The 17,986-nt window shown below is 39.6% G+C and overlaps 1 protein-coding gene across 1 annotated transcript; it reads right to left on the reverse strand.

The window, feature by feature from the left end:
* Nucleotides 1–1,335: 1,335 nt before the first annotated feature.
* Nucleotides 1,336–15,960, reverse strand: cog3 (component of oligomeric golgi complex 3). The gene is made up of 23 exons (XM_084361502.1): nucleotides 15,762–15,960; nucleotides 15,330–15,476; nucleotides 15,171–15,232; nucleotides 12,121–12,286; nucleotides 11,401–11,475; nucleotides 10,913–11,005; nucleotides 10,529–10,654; nucleotides 10,339–10,419; nucleotides 10,220–10,263; nucleotides 9,110–9,236; nucleotides 8,343–8,434; nucleotides 7,890–8,029; nucleotides 7,201–7,361; nucleotides 6,190–6,298; nucleotides 5,973–6,091; nucleotides 5,745–5,834; nucleotides 4,992–5,112; nucleotides 4,620–4,708; nucleotides 4,360–4,494; nucleotides 3,806–3,881; nucleotides 3,547–3,674; nucleotides 2,987–3,085; nucleotides 1,336–2,821 (listed from the first exon to the last, which is right to left on the reverse strand). Exons 1-23 carry the CDS (start codon nucleotides 15,927–15,929, stop codon nucleotides 2,792–2,794), a joined length of 2,478 nt encoding a protein of 825 aa, XP_084217628.1. The 5' UTR covers nucleotides 15,930–15,960; the 3' UTR covers nucleotides 1,336–2,791.
* Nucleotides 15,961–17,986: the final 2,026 nt, after the last annotated feature.

Here is a 17,986-nt window from a genome sequence, read left to right on the forward strand (position 1 = left end):
AAATGGGAAACATGCTGGGCAGAAGGTATTGTCATGTGTTGAAACCCCGTCATGCCTACATCTGAGAGTATAGAAGCCAACATCAATTATTCAATCCGTTTGGCTGAACAGAGGACAACGCCGCTGGTCAAACACTACAACAGCGGTCAAACATTTATTGTTATTTTTCCAGATGGAACCGGGCAGGTGTGGTATCCTTTAAAGAGAATCTAACTGACATATCATAAATACTGCATGTTTGATTGTTCACCTTAATCATATTTTAAAAAGCTATCCATCAGGAAGGCTTGCCATTCTCATGTCTGCTGTCCAATCAGCTGACTGGTCTTCCATGGTGGTCCTAGAAGACAAACATCAGGAGCCTGAGATTCAGGCAGTTTTTTCACCAGCGAAGGATGGGGCACCTGCTATCACAACAATGGCTGTATTTGGTAGGACTGGTTGTTGAATCATTCCTAAATATAAGTATAAAACCAGCACATTGCTTTGTAATTAAAACCTGTTTAATTATCAACAGCTCTCTCTCTGTAGAAGCATTTCAGGTTTGGTTTAATTATTGATAAAACTGGCAGCAGACAGAAATAACAACCTGTCTGGGTGATACAATGAAACCCCTGAGGGGCTTTTTTTGTTCACACGCTGCTTCTCTTTATTAGGGTGAATCTGACTCCATGGGGAGGCACCTACTGCAGAGACACAGGGGATTTGAAGAAGCACTGGAGCTGACTGGACACTAAGCGTCACGTTCATGCTAAGCTCTACCAGCCCCTCTGCCCCTCGGCCTGACACTGAGCCCTAACCTCAACATCTGCATCACTTCACCTCTGGCGCAAGCAGCGTACAGCTTCATGTCGGGGCAAAACCTAAAGTAAGTTATTGTGGCTGGTGATATTAATAATCATTTGTAGTGCTAGCAGGAATACAAGTGAAGAGTAGACCCAACAGGCCAAAATCACTCATTCTGCTTCACTTTATATTTCCTTGCTGTCATAGCTGAATCAAGGCAAAGGTCTAACGCTGTCGGGGCCTGACATGCTTCAGAGGCATCTGCAGCAGAAGAGTGCAGAGATCAATGTCCTATTCCAGAACATCCAGTCCCTCATCACCTATCAAAAGACTGTCAGTCCGCGGAAGGTCAAGCCCCGGCAAAGCCTCATCTCACAGATGGAAAGACGGCGGCTGCCAATGGAGCAGCAACAGTCTGCCAAGAAGACCCCCTAAAGCCGACCATGTCCTTGAATGGCAGTTTCTCATTTGTGTGAAGTGACTCGTGCTGTAGCGTTCCGAGAATTTAAATCAGCGACAAAGTGCTTTACAGAAATAAAACCAAAAGGACGTCATTAACCTTTGTTTTAATCAGAATGTTAATAAATAGAAGAACTGTACAGATCATTTTACAGGGGACACACCAAAGCAAAGGTTACATTGACATTGTCCTGTCACTTTTTCTTACTAAGAAACACACCCATAAATCATACAGCATACAGTGCAAAACTGCCAAGGTCAACAATCCAAAAGTATATCAGTATTAATCAACCCATTTATAAAAAGGAAACGTATAAAACATAAGATGTATTTCTTTTTACATATTTGCATTCGTTTGCTCCTCAGACGGTCCCACTTCCCGACTTGGGAGGTCGTTCTTCCAAGTTAACCGTGTTCATGTTTCGTGATGTCAGAATGTGGGAGCAAAATGGACGATATGTTGCATTTTAACAAAAAACACACTGAAAGTTGTTGACAGTTTTTGAAGGCCAGGAAGGCAAATTAAACAGATCATGTAAGCCGTGTAATATATTTCACAAATATGCATCTTATCATCAACCCAATGTTTGCTGTCGTCTTCCATGTTTTAGTGTCATGTGAAGTCAACTTGGCATCTCCTGTACCAAAATATTCTCCGACTTCACAAGTTGTTGCTCCAACTTGAGGGGGCGTTCATGAATTTACCCGTCAGAAATTTTTCTGATTTTTCCAACACCACATGAACGCACTAGAAGTTGCAACCTCACTGAAGCCACTAAATCCTTCAAACTGGACCTTTAAGAAAACATCTGACAAACGAAGAGCAGCAGTGTGGATTTCGCTGTGAGGGGGAAACCTGTTGGACCTGAGTGTTGTGTAGCACATCAGGCCACCATGGAGTTTTATCAAATGTTAAATTTTAAAATATATGACTTAAAATATTTTGCAGCATGTTTCTCTTGTTATCCTCCCAAACCCAACGAGGGAGTCTGGGCATCTGAATGCGAGCCTCTTTACTGGCCATTAGCTACCTGGCTGATGAACAACCCTTTAGTGCCTCCCGGAGCGTTGTCGTCTGAACACTCTTAATACATTTCGCCCCCTCCTCTCACCCTCACGTAGTGCGCAAATTATTTTGATTCAAAACAATTTGGTGTACGAGAGATGCAACTCTGATCACAAACCCACCCTTGTCAAAATGGATTTCTCCTACATGAAGCAACCCTAACCACAACACCACCTTCAATTTGAGTCAAACAAAATGATCAAGTCAGTACCCAAATATAACACCCTTCATTTCCCTGTTTGTTATTACCTGAACATCAACATACTTGACGCTACTGGAGCTTCTGTCACAATCTTTGGCCTTGTGCAGGATTTTTTTTTGCTGCCAGTGCAGCGCTCCTGGTCCAGCTCACAGCTCAGGTACGGTTCTCTGGTCATCTCGCCTACTCAGCCTCACAGCTCCTGGTCATGGCTGGAGTTGCAACATCTCATTGCTATCCAGAGGGTGCTCACCAGCATCACCGAACGCTGAACTCAGACATTACTTATTCACAGACAGCAGCAGGTTAATCTGAAAGAGAGTAAAAAAACGATGAGTGCTCACCGTGACTTAGCCGGCGTTTGTTATCAAACGTTTCCGTGCTGAAGTGGCTCTCAGCAGTTTTGGATGTTGCGGCGGCATTATTAAAACTATGTCAGGCGCCTTTGGGCTGTGCTAATCCTTGCTGTGCTGTACCTGCTCCGTAGATGGGCATGCGATGATTTGAAGGTCTTCTCCGCTGTACTCCTCCTGAAGCAAGGCGTGCAGTCTTTGGAATACCTGCTGGATGTTATTCTGTGGAAAAAGCCATCCTATTACTGAGTGCTGGGGGGAAATTAATACTACATTTCCATTTGGCCTACGTCCCCTTGCTATCTTGTTTCCATGTCAACCGCTAGAATTTTGTTTCGCTCTCATTCAGTTTCACCTGGCACATTGATGAACAGGACACAGGCAGCACAAAGATTTCTCTATTAGAGTTCAATCATACAGATACTTTATAGCTAAAGGCACAATCTCAAAGCCAAAGACTACAATTAAATCGCAGGATTGTACTGTACATCCCCCTGAAATCGATTGACAGGCATTTACTCCAGTGACCTATTATCATAATTACTAATTGGACCTTTGAGTGCAAACATGTGGCATCCCAGCTTTGTAAATACTGTAAGAAGAATTGTGTGAGCTTTAACAATGACTTGAAAAGAAATTGCCTCATGCAGTGCATGCGACTAACAAGCGTTTCTGCCACCCACCCGGACAGGCTTGAAAAGGATGAACTCTGTGTCTCTGTTGGCTAAGTACAAGGACATGCTCTGTAAAGTGCTTGGCAGCTTGCTCTTCATCACCCGGTAGGTAGCCATCACAATATCGTTGATCTTTGCTGAAAAGAGGAAAAGAAAGTACTGAGGAAAAAGAGAAAAAAAACACACCGACATGCCCTCTAGCATTCGCTATACAAGATTTGATGAATTACAGTATGATGCCAGTGGCGTTTCCTGAGACAAATCTTACCTGGCTGTGCCCAAGGTTGCTGAGACAGACTGTATGTGGGACCACCTTGGATAGCCATTGTTTTCAGAGCTGCAACCTGAGTGCACACAGTCAAAACAAAACATTATAATTTGAAAAGACTTGATTGTGATGGTGTTACTGTATGCAGTGCAAAACAAGCAGAAGAATAAAAGCCATTCAACGGAGTCTTTAATTAGACAAAGAATAATACTTGAATGATAATAAAACACTGAGTGAGGTGAGTAGAGAGACAACGGCAACTAATTATTGCAGCACAATTACAGCATTTAAAGCATTCAGAACACAATAAGACATCAAAACACATGCATGCTCACACTAACACCTAACAACATAATTACAGGTCCGAGATGAAAAACAGACATTTTATCTGTAGTTGCCAGTAAACTACTGAGACCTTCAGCAATCAGTTAAAAACAAATGATCTTTAAAAGGTTTTTAAAAAGGTGAAAGCTGAAAAAACAAAACAAAACAAATGAAGGTCAGGATGAGCTGTCGCTGCCTGGGGCTAAGTCTGCCTTCGCTCCAACACTTACCTTGTTGAGAAACTCCTCAAGGTTCCCCACAAAGATCTGAGTCTGCTGCTGGATGAACTGCTCACAGCTGAACTTCAGGTGTCGGTCCACGTCCTTCTTAGAGTCAATGTAGTGCTCCTTTATCTCCGGTGTTCCCTGGAGGCCACAGAGACAAAGGGTTTAGCGCTGAAGTGACATTTCCCTTAAGGCAGGGTGCTATCAAAGTATATAACGTGTATGGTATGTTTAATAAAACAGGCAAAAAAAAATAAAAACACTACCTCCAACAGGAATTCAAGTATGGCGTTGTGACTGTTAAGTCGGAAGAATTTGGGAACAGCCTTAGGGTTCAGGATTTTGAAGGCAGCATCTGAGCACAAAGAGATTAAATCTGAGCTGTGTAGAATTAGAGTGCCCTCTAGTGCTACAAATTTAATATGACCTTGACTGAGATGAGGGTGATAGGAGGGGCAAATCTGCCCTATGAGCCATCAGTTAATGTACATTATGGTGTTGGATTACACTGTAATTTCCACATTAATTGTTGCCACTGGTGCATGTGATAGGCACAAGTTGCTTAATGAGCATGAGAATGTAATGACTGGCTTTATGGAGCTGAACACCAATGCTCCCACCACCTTTAATTATGTTACCTCGCGTTTTCTTCAGGTCCAGTGAGATTTCCTTGATGGCGAAGTCGGTGTGAAACGGGGCAATCTGTTCACGCATTATCAGCAGGTGCTTGATCAGGAATAGTTGCCCATCTATTTGTGTCTACAGAAAGTGATAGCACACTGTTAAATCCACACTGCAGGCTGCCAATACAAAAAGGGCATCTGCTGACTAGCCAAGCTACAGAGAACATAGAAAGCACAGGCTCCAGGACGATAAGGGAATATGTCTAATTAATAACTGCTGATTAACCATAGCTGGAGAGGGACGTATTACTGTGACAAAAAAGGCAGCTGAAACCATTTATTGCTCAGCGAGCGACTAAAACATTGGAAAAAGACATCATCAAAACTGGGTGGGAACACGTCCTCTGAGGATTGATGCTGCTGCTTTAATTTGAAGTGTTAGGTTGAAACGGGCCAGTTAGCACAGATAGACAGCAAATCTGAAGGTGAGAGAGGCCCATAAATAAAGGATGGTCTGCTGAACACTCTGTAGAGCATAATAAAGCAGCCATTAAAATAAACCTTAAATGACATCCCAGCTGCTTTAGTTAACTATCCTGCAGCAGGAATGACTTTGAGTAACAGAGCACATGTTATCTTCAAGGAAACTGATCTTTTTTACCAGGTCAAAAAAAGGCCCATTTCCTGCTATTTTGATAATAATGAAAAAGCTGAAAAAATTTGCAACAAATACAAAACCATACGCTATTTTTAACAATGTGTGCCAACCTTGTTTTTAAGGATGATATCTGAAGCTTTAAGCAGGGACTGGATGCAGGCAGATAAGGCCTCTTGAGATAAACCCTGGAAGACTGCTCTCTGGAAAAAGACCAAGTCACAGTAAGACAGAATAGAAAGAATAAGAGATACAAAAGTGGAAAGAACTATCTACTACACATCCTGCCATATTTTAGGGTAAAAAAACATAAACTAGAGGAACAGAAATTGAAGGCTCACGTCTATACATCTGTAGAGCTTGGACAGACAGACCAGCGTTCGTCTGACAGTAGGGTACCACATGCCATGCAGATCAGCAGGAGAGATCGACGCCTGTAGGCTTGATGCTTCCACATTCCCTGTATTCATTGAACGAAAAGGAGGAAGAGCCATCAGGCAAATGACAATAACATCAAAAGTAGAGAAAAGACAAGTGTCACAATCTGGAAACACGAACCAGCATTACTGTTTCTTCTACCATCAGGATCTTCAAGCTGAACATCAGAAAACACGGACTCCTGTGACATCTGCTTTTTCTGCTCTTCCTTCAAGCTCTGAGCAATCCTCTATGGGTGACAATAAAAAGAAAAGTAGTCAGAAACCTTGAGATTCTGGAGGGTCACTTTTTTTCTATTTAATCCAACAACAGGTTATTTAAGGATAAATTAATAGAAAATAAAAGTCAACTTGCAAAATCTTAGGACGAACGGAAAGCCAAAAAAAATCATCTAAATAATACATGGAGGAAGAACATCAGGCAGACCAACAAATGTAGGAAGATGTAAAACATTTCAAAGTTGTTTAATATAAGTTAAGGCTCATCACTGTTTCACAACATTTCAGATATTACAAGACCAAAAACCCCAAAGCTTTAAATTTGCATCATTTAACTTTTCAAAGACCTCTAGAAAAAAAAGTTGCAAAGTCACTTTCTTTTCCTTTGCTTCAATAGAAAGTCTAAATATTTGTAAAAGCTTAACATAAAATTTAGTTAATTTTGCAGGAAGAAAACAGATAAAATAAATATCTAAAGGGAAACAAGAGCATTTCACAAGAGTAACTGCTAACTGCTGGTAACTTAGCTCAGTTAGCCATGCAGCTAGCTGTCCGAACTGGGAATTTCTACATACTGCACCTTTAACTTCATGTGCAGATATTCACAAGCAAAATGACCTTACAAGGCTTCAATTAACATATAATTCAAGTTAAAACATGAACAGTATTCACAAACCTGCAGGTGCTTGTTTGGTCAGACAGACACATTTTAAAAAACATTATCTTACACTCTGGGACCTGCTGATGGGCATTCTTCCCTGTTTTGGTCTTTTTATAGACTAAACTATGAATAATCAATTCATTAACAACTGATGAAAACATTCATTACTTACATGAAAAAAATAATGAAAATATCTGCTAGTTGCAGCTGACAAAACATCCATATTGTGCAAAGTGGAGCAACAAAACTTGCCTCCATCATCTCCAGCTTCTCGGGATAGGCCAGATCCCCCGGAGCTGGGTTGTAGCCTGTGATGTCAGTCTGGATGTAAATGTGAGTCCTGTAGACCAGCCTCTCCTGGACATCCTCCAGCATCTGCTTCACCACTGCATCAAAGGCCCCCAACTGAGCGACTACATAAAAGCACACAAGAGGCCGATTTACAGTCGAACCAAAAGCAAAATCACGACAAACATTGCCCTCTGGTCCAACACTTTGTTTTTAATAGATACATCTGAGAAGTCCCTTCAGGCTATTCAGTATAAAGTTAATGTATATTAAAGAGAAATCTCAACAGCGGGGTGAGGAGTGAATAAGAACCAAAAAGCAAGGTACTGTACCATCCTCAAAACAATCCTCCCTTAAATTTTGGATGAACAACCCAGCAACCACTGACCTTATCTTAGCACTAAGACTGGTAAGAGGGAGAAACAGACCAATAAGTAGTCCTGTACACACAGTAAACCCCTATGCAACTGGAGAGATTCAGAGGCTATTTCAAGTCAGGCTTTAGTATAGAGGGCATTTCAAATTAAGAGAAAAGAACTCCAGGTAGAAAGTTTAATCCCCAAATCCCAGCACAAGTGATATTCAGTAACTGAAAATCTAACAAACCATGTGACAAGTGAGAAGCTTTGATGAGAACAAAGGCTCCAATTTACCGTTGTTATGAACATGGTCTTCCAGCATCTCATTCTTGAGGATACTGCAGAGCTCCGACAGGGTCTCCAGGTGGATGATGTGGATGATGAGAGGCCGGAGGACATCATACAGGGACAAACATAACTTCTCGAGCAGCTCGCTGTCAGAGATTAAACACCATTAAATTGCTTTGTACAACTGAAGGGAGTCTAAAATTACACTTTATGCTCATTTCAAGCTTCAAGTTAAGGGATAAAGTAAAGCCTAAAAATAATTATGCAAAAAAATCGCTCTTAAATCATGATACAAGTCGTCTACCCAAGCTGTTTAAGCTGGTAATTCAAACACTTAACATATTAAGTGAAACTTGAAATGCATATTGAAGTGTCATGCCTTAAGCAAACATTCTGTCTGTGTGTGTGTCTCTCTGTGTGTTCAGTGCTTATTTTACGAGTGAAGCAGGTGATACTCACTCTAGTTTAAGCGTGGGTTTAGAGAAGAACTCATTGTACAGTTGGTGTTCATCCTGGCACACGTGAACCATGAAGGCGCAGCCACTGCGAACCTGTACAAATACACATAATGATCACCCGCTGCAGTGCCTTCCAATACTTTGCTTTGGCCCCACTTCAAACGAGCAAACACATCCTCCCACATAAAGCACAGAGGCACCCATTACAGCAATCATTAACGAGATGCAGTTTCATTAAAAGAAAAAATCTCAGATAGATGGTGCCGCTGTGACGACGTTTGTTGCATGAATTTCTGACCTTTAATTATAGGATCCCCATCAAGCCAATTAGTGAAGTGTTATTAAATGCCAACACAGCGTCAGAATACACACGCTGTCCAGGTGGCAAAATTGGATCAGTTATTTCTGAAATATCAAACTAGAATAAAATATTTTACCGTGAATTATTGTGCCAACCTTTAGGTCAGATACAATTTTGAGCGCTGGAGGAGAACAGCACAGAAGTCACTGCTTTATAGATGAGGTATGACAGAGCATAAAAACAGCACTCTGAGCTGCAATTCACTTGTGAACAAAACAGGAGTAAGCTTTGGACGCCCGCTGTACACAATCTCAGATTACACTCATTTATCATGTGCACAGCTTTATGTCTGCACCAACCACTCCAGAAAATATCCCAGAGGGAGCACGATGTCCATTCTCTGCAAGCTCAAATGTCACCTCACTGTATTCTAAGGGCAGTTCTGCTTAGAGCAGGTCGTGTCTTACCAGAGCGCAGTGGTCTTTGCTGTTTTGGCTGGTCAGGTCAGTAATGGTGGATGTAATGCTGGGACTGAGGAGCTGCTCCCTCTGGTCAAGGTAGCACTGATGGACTTCATCTAGGAGTTGATGGTATCTGCTCACATCGATATAAGGAGTGATGAGTTCATTAAAAGGGTAACGTCACCAAGTTGACACTAACCAAGTTATTTTATACACTACATTTGCTAGTATGTTTAAAGGTCTTCTACAGGAGTTCTACTGCATATGTGAACAAAGTACAATAAAGCCTTTTGTGGCTCTGGAGGAAGCTGCGTGTAATCTGATAAACTGCCTCCAGTGATGTCACTCAGTGACTTAGCTGCATTGTGGGTAATGAAGGTAACAGGTTTTGAAAAGCAGTCCACTGGTCTAGCATCGCACTCATATAACATTCTTAGATTCATTATGTACAGTTTAAAAAGAAATGATCAGAAAAACTACAGCAAAACCAGAAATATTGGCTTTTTTAATCCACACATTCTTCTTCCTTTTGAAAAGCTGGTGCCTACATTACCCACAGTGCAACTTAGCCACTGAGTGACATCACTGGAGACAATTTATCACATTACATGCAGCTTCCTCCAGATCCACACAAGGGTTTATACCACTTTTTTCACATATGTAGTAGTACTGCCCAAGACCTGTAACTACACTTTATTGTGTAGTATTGGTGGAGTTACCCTTTAAGCACAATAAAAAATTGGGGATGCACGATTTTATTCCAGCCGATACCTATAACCAATAATTGCCTGCTTCTCAAGGCAGATACAGATTATTTCACATTATAGCATTTTAAAAAGAAGTTCATAACTTGTAGTTTATGCATAAGAAGGGGAAGAATGGCTTCTTCTTCTTCTTGTTTATTGGCAAATCGCAACCCAACTTTTTAAAAAGGTGCATACACCACCTACTGTATTGGAGTGTGTAGATGCACTTGTTAAGTCAATGAAAGCTTCTTATTATCAGCTTTATTAATTCCCTATAATTCCCCGATACCAATAAATAACTGATCAAAATTTTCACAATGTCAGGTTGATAATTTATCTGTGCTAAAGAAGGAGCGGTACTGATACTCACTCTGGAATCTTCTCTGCTCGTTGCTCTATCTGTTCAATCAAAGACTGAAAGAAAAAAAATGTATTACAGAAAATAGTCTTTGCATAACTTCAGTGGGTAATTAAAAATGATATACTCACTCTAACTTTGGGTGCAACCGCTCTAAACTTTACGTAGTAAAGTGTAAAGGCATTGTCTGCATTGGTCAAACCCATCGGATCCTGGGGGAGAAACATAAATAAATAGTTGATCATGGACTGCACATACAGTATCAATGCCTCTATCTGTCCTCATTGACTGTATGAAGGGAGGGAATGTGACGTTCCTTACCCTTTTTGTTAACTGGCTTGTTAGATTCTGCATAGTGTTTACGATGTGGATCTTCATGAAGTGCATAGCTTTTGAAAGACACTGTTTAAACTTGGCCAAATAAACTGGATAGTCCTTGAAATTGGGCTGCAATCAATCAAAAGAAGCAAGTGTTAGACAGCTTTAATTGTGATCACAGCATAGATCATAGTACAAGGGTAGCACAAGTCAACAGTATTTTATGTAGATCTTGCATGGCATAAATATGCATTAATTACATACAAGGCATCCAAACACGTTAACCGCTGAAAAACATGATTACGTGTTAAATTATTCCGTCACTGGTGCTAAAATGAGATCAGCACATACAGAACTGAAACTGTGTGAAGAGTGCAAACTACTTACATGTGAAGAAACATATTCAATGCAGTCATCCAATTTTGACAGCATCGGTATAAAGCCTTCGCTATTTACAGACAAGGTCGGTGAGTTCAGTTTCTGCAAAGACAAAGAGAAAAGCTTGGTTTGAAATGATTCCAAACATAAACAATTATAATCCGCCTCCTCTTGGTTTTTGTAATCAAAACATTTCTTTCAGTTGGCAAAGTCATCATTGCCAGAAATGTGTTGCTTTGACTTTGAAACCAATCCAAAGTAAAATCTATTTAACCACTTTCACAGATTTTACTTTCACATTTGAAAGGTTTAGAAGGTGAAACTCAAGTTTGTTTTATGAAACTTTTTAGAAATATCTACATAGGAAATGTAGCTCATATAAAAAATTCTTCACAATGATTGCTGATCTTTAATCATAATAATTTGGTTAATATCTAATAAGCTCATGAATAACAATGCATACTTCAAGATGGAGACAACAATAAAACCCATCCTACCGTGTTTATGTTTTCTAGCTCGTTAAAATATGACAGTTTCTGCTGTATGCTCTCTGCCAGGTCAACAAGCTCTGACTGCAAAAGAGAGAAACAACAAACCACAGCTGACACAATACGACAAGACAGTTTCATTTCACTTCAGTTCCAAAATGTTCCTCAGATGATCCAATCTACATATATTTGTGAACATAAGCAGCTATCTGCATAAAAAAGAACGAAAACTGCACCGTCTATAAGATTTTAAATATGCCACAAAAAGAATGAGCAGCAGAATACTTTTTTTGGCCGGCAGAATGCTTGCTAGTGATTTTATAATCAGACAAGCTTTTATCTGTGTCATGCTGTCCTGAACTAGATAGTATTTCCACTCTCCAATCTCCAGTGACTGCTTTGGGTGTTACCAAAGTTGTTTATACACAGTTTCCTAATTCGGAACAGCTCCAGAGATTGCACCACACAGACATTAAAGCTAATTCTTTGTTGTGCTTTTGCAATTGTACAGCACTTTGGTCAACTGAGGTTGTTTTAAATGTGCTTTATAAATAAATTGTGACTTGACTTGACTTGACTTGAATTCTGAGATTTCTTAGTGTAGGAGTGACGTCCATGTGAGAAAAATACATTAAATGAAATAACAATTTAAACATTCTCGACTGATCAAGTCTCAGTGATCTGCTTATCGTGTTACTTGATAGATGGATGATGCAGCGTGCAGCTTACCTGCTCTTTCAAGAGCCGTTCACAGGAATCATGCAGGGTGCCGGTCTTATTGGACACAAACAGATACTGTTTCTGAAGAGAGTCCAAGTGTTCAAGAGCAGCACTGACGTCTTTCAGAATAGCATCACACTGTTCCTGGTAGCAGTTCAGATCATCTCTGGTTTTCCTGATGGGAAGGTAGACATATTGTTTGTTTACCCAAAGACAAGATGATGCAGTGAAGCTACCAATTGGTTTGCACAGCAATTTGACAGTGTTCTACTTGTAATTGTTTTAAATAACTGTATTTTATTAACATTCATTTAATTTAATTGTGACTATAACATCTTTTTTACATTCAATTATTTAATTATATCTATTAAATTACGTTTAAGGGCTTTTATGGGTCTGAATGTTATTTTAAATGTTAATTATTTTACTTTTTATCTAATTAACCAATGCAAAACAATCATTTTTTATTAGGCTGCCTTTTCTTTGCTTTGACTCAATGTTATTGTAAAAGACGATCACCCCTCAATGATCTCTTGTGTATGAGTAAAGGCTGATTGACTGATTGATTGCTTGATTAACACTGAGCAGACAACTTGATGCAATGTTCTTTATGAGTTAAACTTTGAAGCATGTCACACCGCTGACCAAACATTGAACAGGGATGTAACAGCAGATGTGCTGCACCAGCTTTCAAAAGCAAAAGAGCAGCTGTGACATCAATAATTTCAGCTTAGCAGAGACGCAGCAGATTTCTGCCTTGCTTGTTGTAAGCGCGCACACAGCCTGATGACCTGAGATCTGTCACAACTGTGGCCACTTTTAAAAACAAACTTGAAAGTTCTCCATTGGCTTATGATTTGCTTTCATATGCTTGTGTATGTATGGCAAGCTGTTTTAACATTTATTAGCTAGAATGGATATTCAATACTGATATCTGCAGTGTAAATTTGCCTCGCCAAAGCTCTAATTCAGAATATTGAATAATTGACTACTATAAAACTTTCATTTTAATATCTGTATTAACATCTAGACTAGAAAGATTCACACTACATTTGGCACTCATGTATACGTTTCTCATTACATATATCTGCAACCGAATGATGAGTAGTTGTAATTCCAGTTTTAAATATCTACGATTTAACTCTGATTAGTCATGATAAAAATAAATAATTTCCATTTTCCTTTTGGATATCCTGAAATAAGTTTCAAGTAGTGTGAATCACAGAGTACAATACAATGCAAAATATGTTGCATATGATAACGACAGTATCACAGTACAGCAATTTTACAATAATCAATACATTACATGACAATTATCTAACGATACATCACAATATCTGTCTAACTGAAGAAGTAAAAATACCTCCGAAAAGGCAAAGCGAAGGAATTACGTATTTATTCACTTCATTGTTCAGCCATAAACTAGCAAAAGGCCAAACTGCCAGAAAGCAGAAAAGTTCTGTAGTTTAAATGTTTAAAGGAAGGATACAACTATGGCTGACTAAATTATTTGCAATCTGGTAAGTCAAATTGTCTGGGTAATTTTTTAAGAGCAGCTACGTGTTTTAATAAAAATATCTAATATTTGGCGCCAGTGTATTGGCCTTTGGAGTGCAGGGTCACTCCTGAGGACTTTCTATGACTCTGTGGTGGCATTAGCCATTTTCTATGGAGTAGTCTGCTGGAGCAGCAGCATCTCAGCAGCAGGTAGGAAGAGACTTGATAAACTTAACAAGAAGACCAGCTCCATCCTGGGATGCCCTCTTGACCCAGTGCAGGTGGAGGGAGAGAGCAGGATAATGGATAAGCTGTCATCGCTGCTGTTGGAGGAGTCCCACCCCCTGCAGGTCACTATCACAGCACTGGTCTTCAGCGAAAGACTGATACACCCGAAGTGTGTGAAGGAGAGGTATCGCAGGTCCTTCCTTCCTGCTGCTGTCAGACTCTACAATCAGCACTGCTCCCAGTAGACCTCACTGTGCAGTGTGCAATAAAAACACTATACATAACTCATTTCTCATGTTGGTTTGCACTACACTGCCCACACTGTTTATAATTACACTGTTTATATTTGTACATATGTATATGAGTCTATTTCTATTTCTTACCTTTTAATTATATTGTCTATTTTTTACTATTATTATTGTTTATTGTTAAATTGAACAGTCCGTTGGCTGCTGTGAAACACAAATTTCCCCGTTTCTGGGACTAATAAAGGAATTATGATTCTGAATTATGATTCTGAGATATCTTAAATTGGTGTAAGGAACAGTCATATCTTAATTGCAGATATTCATTCTGAAGTTATATATTTCTTGAAATGAATTCTGATTAGAAATCTATCTATTTAAGGTATGTGCATGATTTTGTATGTGGTGTCTATTTAAAGAGCCTCATAATCACACTGAATAAACTATTTCATTCAACTTATGAGCAGCAATTCAGATGTCCCACTGAAACCAGGCTAGTATATGATGCGTGGAGTGGAGGTGGGTTTTTACAGTCTTCTCACTGCGTGGACGTGGTGTGTGAGATAAACAAGCATTTTAATGTAGAGCACACCGAGTTTGCTTGTCATTGAAATGTCACAATCACCTGTAAATAACACTTCTCTGCTTTGTGTGTTTGGTTGTCTTTGATAAATCCTTTCAATAAAGTATACTTCCTCAGTCTAAACCAGTGGTTCGCAAATGTTGCAAGTCCAGGTGAACCTTGGGATTTTGGTACAACCATAGATTATTATCGCTGTATACAACTATATAACAAATAATGAACAACTTTCAATTTACTTTAACAGACCTTTACACAGTCATTTGATACTACAAAGGGACATTCTTTACGCTGAAACCAAAAATAAACATCTACACTACAAAGTGATCAGATAACATTTTATAGGGATATATTGTAAGGATATGAATACAGGTGTGCCTTGAGATTTGGGCTTGCCTTTGGTGTAACATGGGCACAAAACTTTGAAGACCACTGTTGTTAACAAGTACATACATCAGTAAACACAGCACAGTGAAGGTGTAGGGGAAAGTAATTTAAAATGTATGCACCTGTGCTTCACGCTGTCATCCTGGTCCATGTTTGCCTGCAACTTGGCAAACCAGGCAAAAAACTGCAACACAAACATTGTATTAAAAACATGCATTTTACTGTGATATAGCACGTCTGCCTGGCTACAGCACTGTTTACTGCTGTCAGAGACAAGTTACCTGTTGTGCTGTTTCTATCCTGTCATTCTCCATGTCAAGCGTCTGGAAACCCTTGAGCAGGACGTCCTCTGTTGAGGCGGGCACAGTCGCTGTGAAGGGGGACTGCAAGGACCGCGACGAAAGGCTGCACAAGTCCTCAATGGGCAACTGCAAGGAAAGCAGAGCTCACTGTTTTAAACACAACAAACAAGCCTTCATGTGAAGCTAGTTGGACGGGTTGACGTGGCGGAGTGCTAGTGCTAGTTAGCCTATAAGCTAACATTACGTGCTATATTGACTTTAATGTACAGTTTACATTACAGGGAGGTAAACTGAGCTCATACAGAGGAAGCTACGGGGTTCACTTAACCTCACTTGACGTTAAAAAAGTAAGTTAGCATCCCTGTTAGCTAGCTAGCTAACTAGCGGTCTGGCTATTGAGTGACATCTCACCTCTGACGGGACAGAGAGCGTTTCGGCGGCGGCTCGCAGCTCCAGGACAGAGTCCATTTGTTTCTCCGTGAGCGGAGCCAAGGCGTCGGTGCGGCGGTCCCATAACGACAGTTTCTCCCAGGTTTCTTTATCTGTCGGGTCCTGAAGGGACTGGTCTGTGAACGCCATCGCCACTGTGTATTAGCACCAACGTCAGCAGCAGAGGAGAGCAGCAGGTACTTCCTGTTCCGGGAGTGTGGGCGGGGCTTAGTGAGGCGGCTGGTCCGGTTTCAGAAACATTTCACACAAAGTTCATTAAACTCAAAGATGGTTTAATCACACTACTTTTCACAGTTATTCTGTCGTGGATCTGATCATTTTAACAAACAAACAAACTGCTTTTTGTGTTTGTCTGTTAAATATTTGTGTCCTGTCTTCAGCACCTTGTTTGATTTTCGTGCTCATTATATTTTATTTTTTATCTTCTGTTATATTTATTTAGATAAGTCCAAGTGTCGTTGTATTGTTGGATTTCATTTGTGGTTTTTGTTGTATCTTTACTTTACTTTCCTGCGAAAAGTGTATCTTGTGTGTGTGATGACACATTCAGATCAAATCAGTCACTTCCTAATTAACTTTTCATGCATGCATAGATTTATATTTTCAGCATCGGTTTAAATGCTACCAAATAAGTACATGGATTAAAGATAGATGTGCAGGAACAAACCTGTGTCATAATGCTTTATAACACCCATGTATCTTGAGTTACTTCACACAAGTCTCATTTTGATTATTCCTCGCAAAGTGCTTTTTATTCTTTATTTTCCTTGAACTAAATTCACCTCACACATCACCTGGATGACAGCTAAATCCCACAATATCATTATTGCAAAGCTAACACCACATGACTAATAGACCAACGTGATACATTGGATTTCTGGGTGGGACAGATATGGCCTCTGGCACCATAATCATTCATCACAGAAGGTACAGATCCAGCAGGTGGAGCCCTGGGGCACTGTTTTAATCCTTCAAACAGAGAATTTCACTTATTTTTCATTATGCCTGCAAATGAGTTTCTTTGCTCTAAGTACTCACTCAGAGTGAAGCATTTGATTAGACATTTTTAGTGTTGCAGTCACACAAAGACAATGTTTCTTATCCCCCGACATACAGAGCCTTAAATGCCATGTCTGCCAACTCTATTATGTCTTGTCTCTGTTAAGGCAGGCTGAAGATACAGCACAAAGAACAGGAACTAGGTCAGCTCTGCCGAGAATGTTCTCAGTTTTTTGTTTCAAAAAACTGTAAGTGATGAAATCATTATTAACACCTTACAATTACATGTCCTTTGTCGCTGAAAAACATTTATATTTACATCTTTTCTTCAAAATCCTGTGTGATGGTACCAAACAGAAATGTCATTTTGTTTTGCACTATATTTTTTATGACTATCTCGTAATGTTAAAGAAAGTGAGAAAAAATTCCTGCATCAGTCCCTTTATCCGGATCTGCAACAAAAGTCAATATTATTACTGTAAATACTGGACCTTATCCTCTCGCGCCTTATGTTCCTCTTACCTTTTCTCTTCGACCTCAGTATTTTATTTCATTTTATTCTATTTTACTTTACTACCTCTTATCTTCTTTGATTTTATAGCTACTTAAGCATTTTATTGTATATAGTATTTTATTGTGTTTTATATTGTATATAGTATTTTATTGTTATTTTATCTATCTATCTATCTATCTATCTATCTATCTATCTATCTATCTATTCTGGGCCGAGGCCCATCCTCCGGCCAAATTTCGTGGAAATTCGTTCAGTAGTTTTTGTGTAATCCTGCTGACAAACGGACACGAAAGAAAACATCAGGTCCTTGGTGCATGAATCTAGCTGAAGAAAATCAGGCACATCTGTGAGTGAGTACACTTTGATGCAGAGCCTAATGAAAATCTATTATTCTTCACACAATGGAGATTATGATTTCATCTGCATTGTTTTGTTGTCCTGGTTGTTGTTGTTGTTGGCTGTTGTTCTGATGAGCTTATAATTAAGCAGTTATGGGTGGTTTAAAATTTAGTGATACAGGGCTGTCGACTTTGATATTATATTAGGCTTGATTGAATTAAAGGGGACTGTTCCGAGTGCGGAGGTAATCCCTGAGTGCGTTTCTATTTTTTTGTTGTATTCCCTTTAAAAAAGAACTTAAAGGCAAAACCAGAATTATGTAGCAATTAAATAT

Source organism: Pagrus pagrus (genome assembly GCF_965226575.1).
Source record: "Pagrus pagrus genome assembly, chromosome: 9".
In the NCBI taxonomy this organism is placed as follows: Eukaryota; Metazoa; Chordata; class Actinopteri; order Spariformes; family Sparidae; genus Pagrus; species Pagrus pagrus.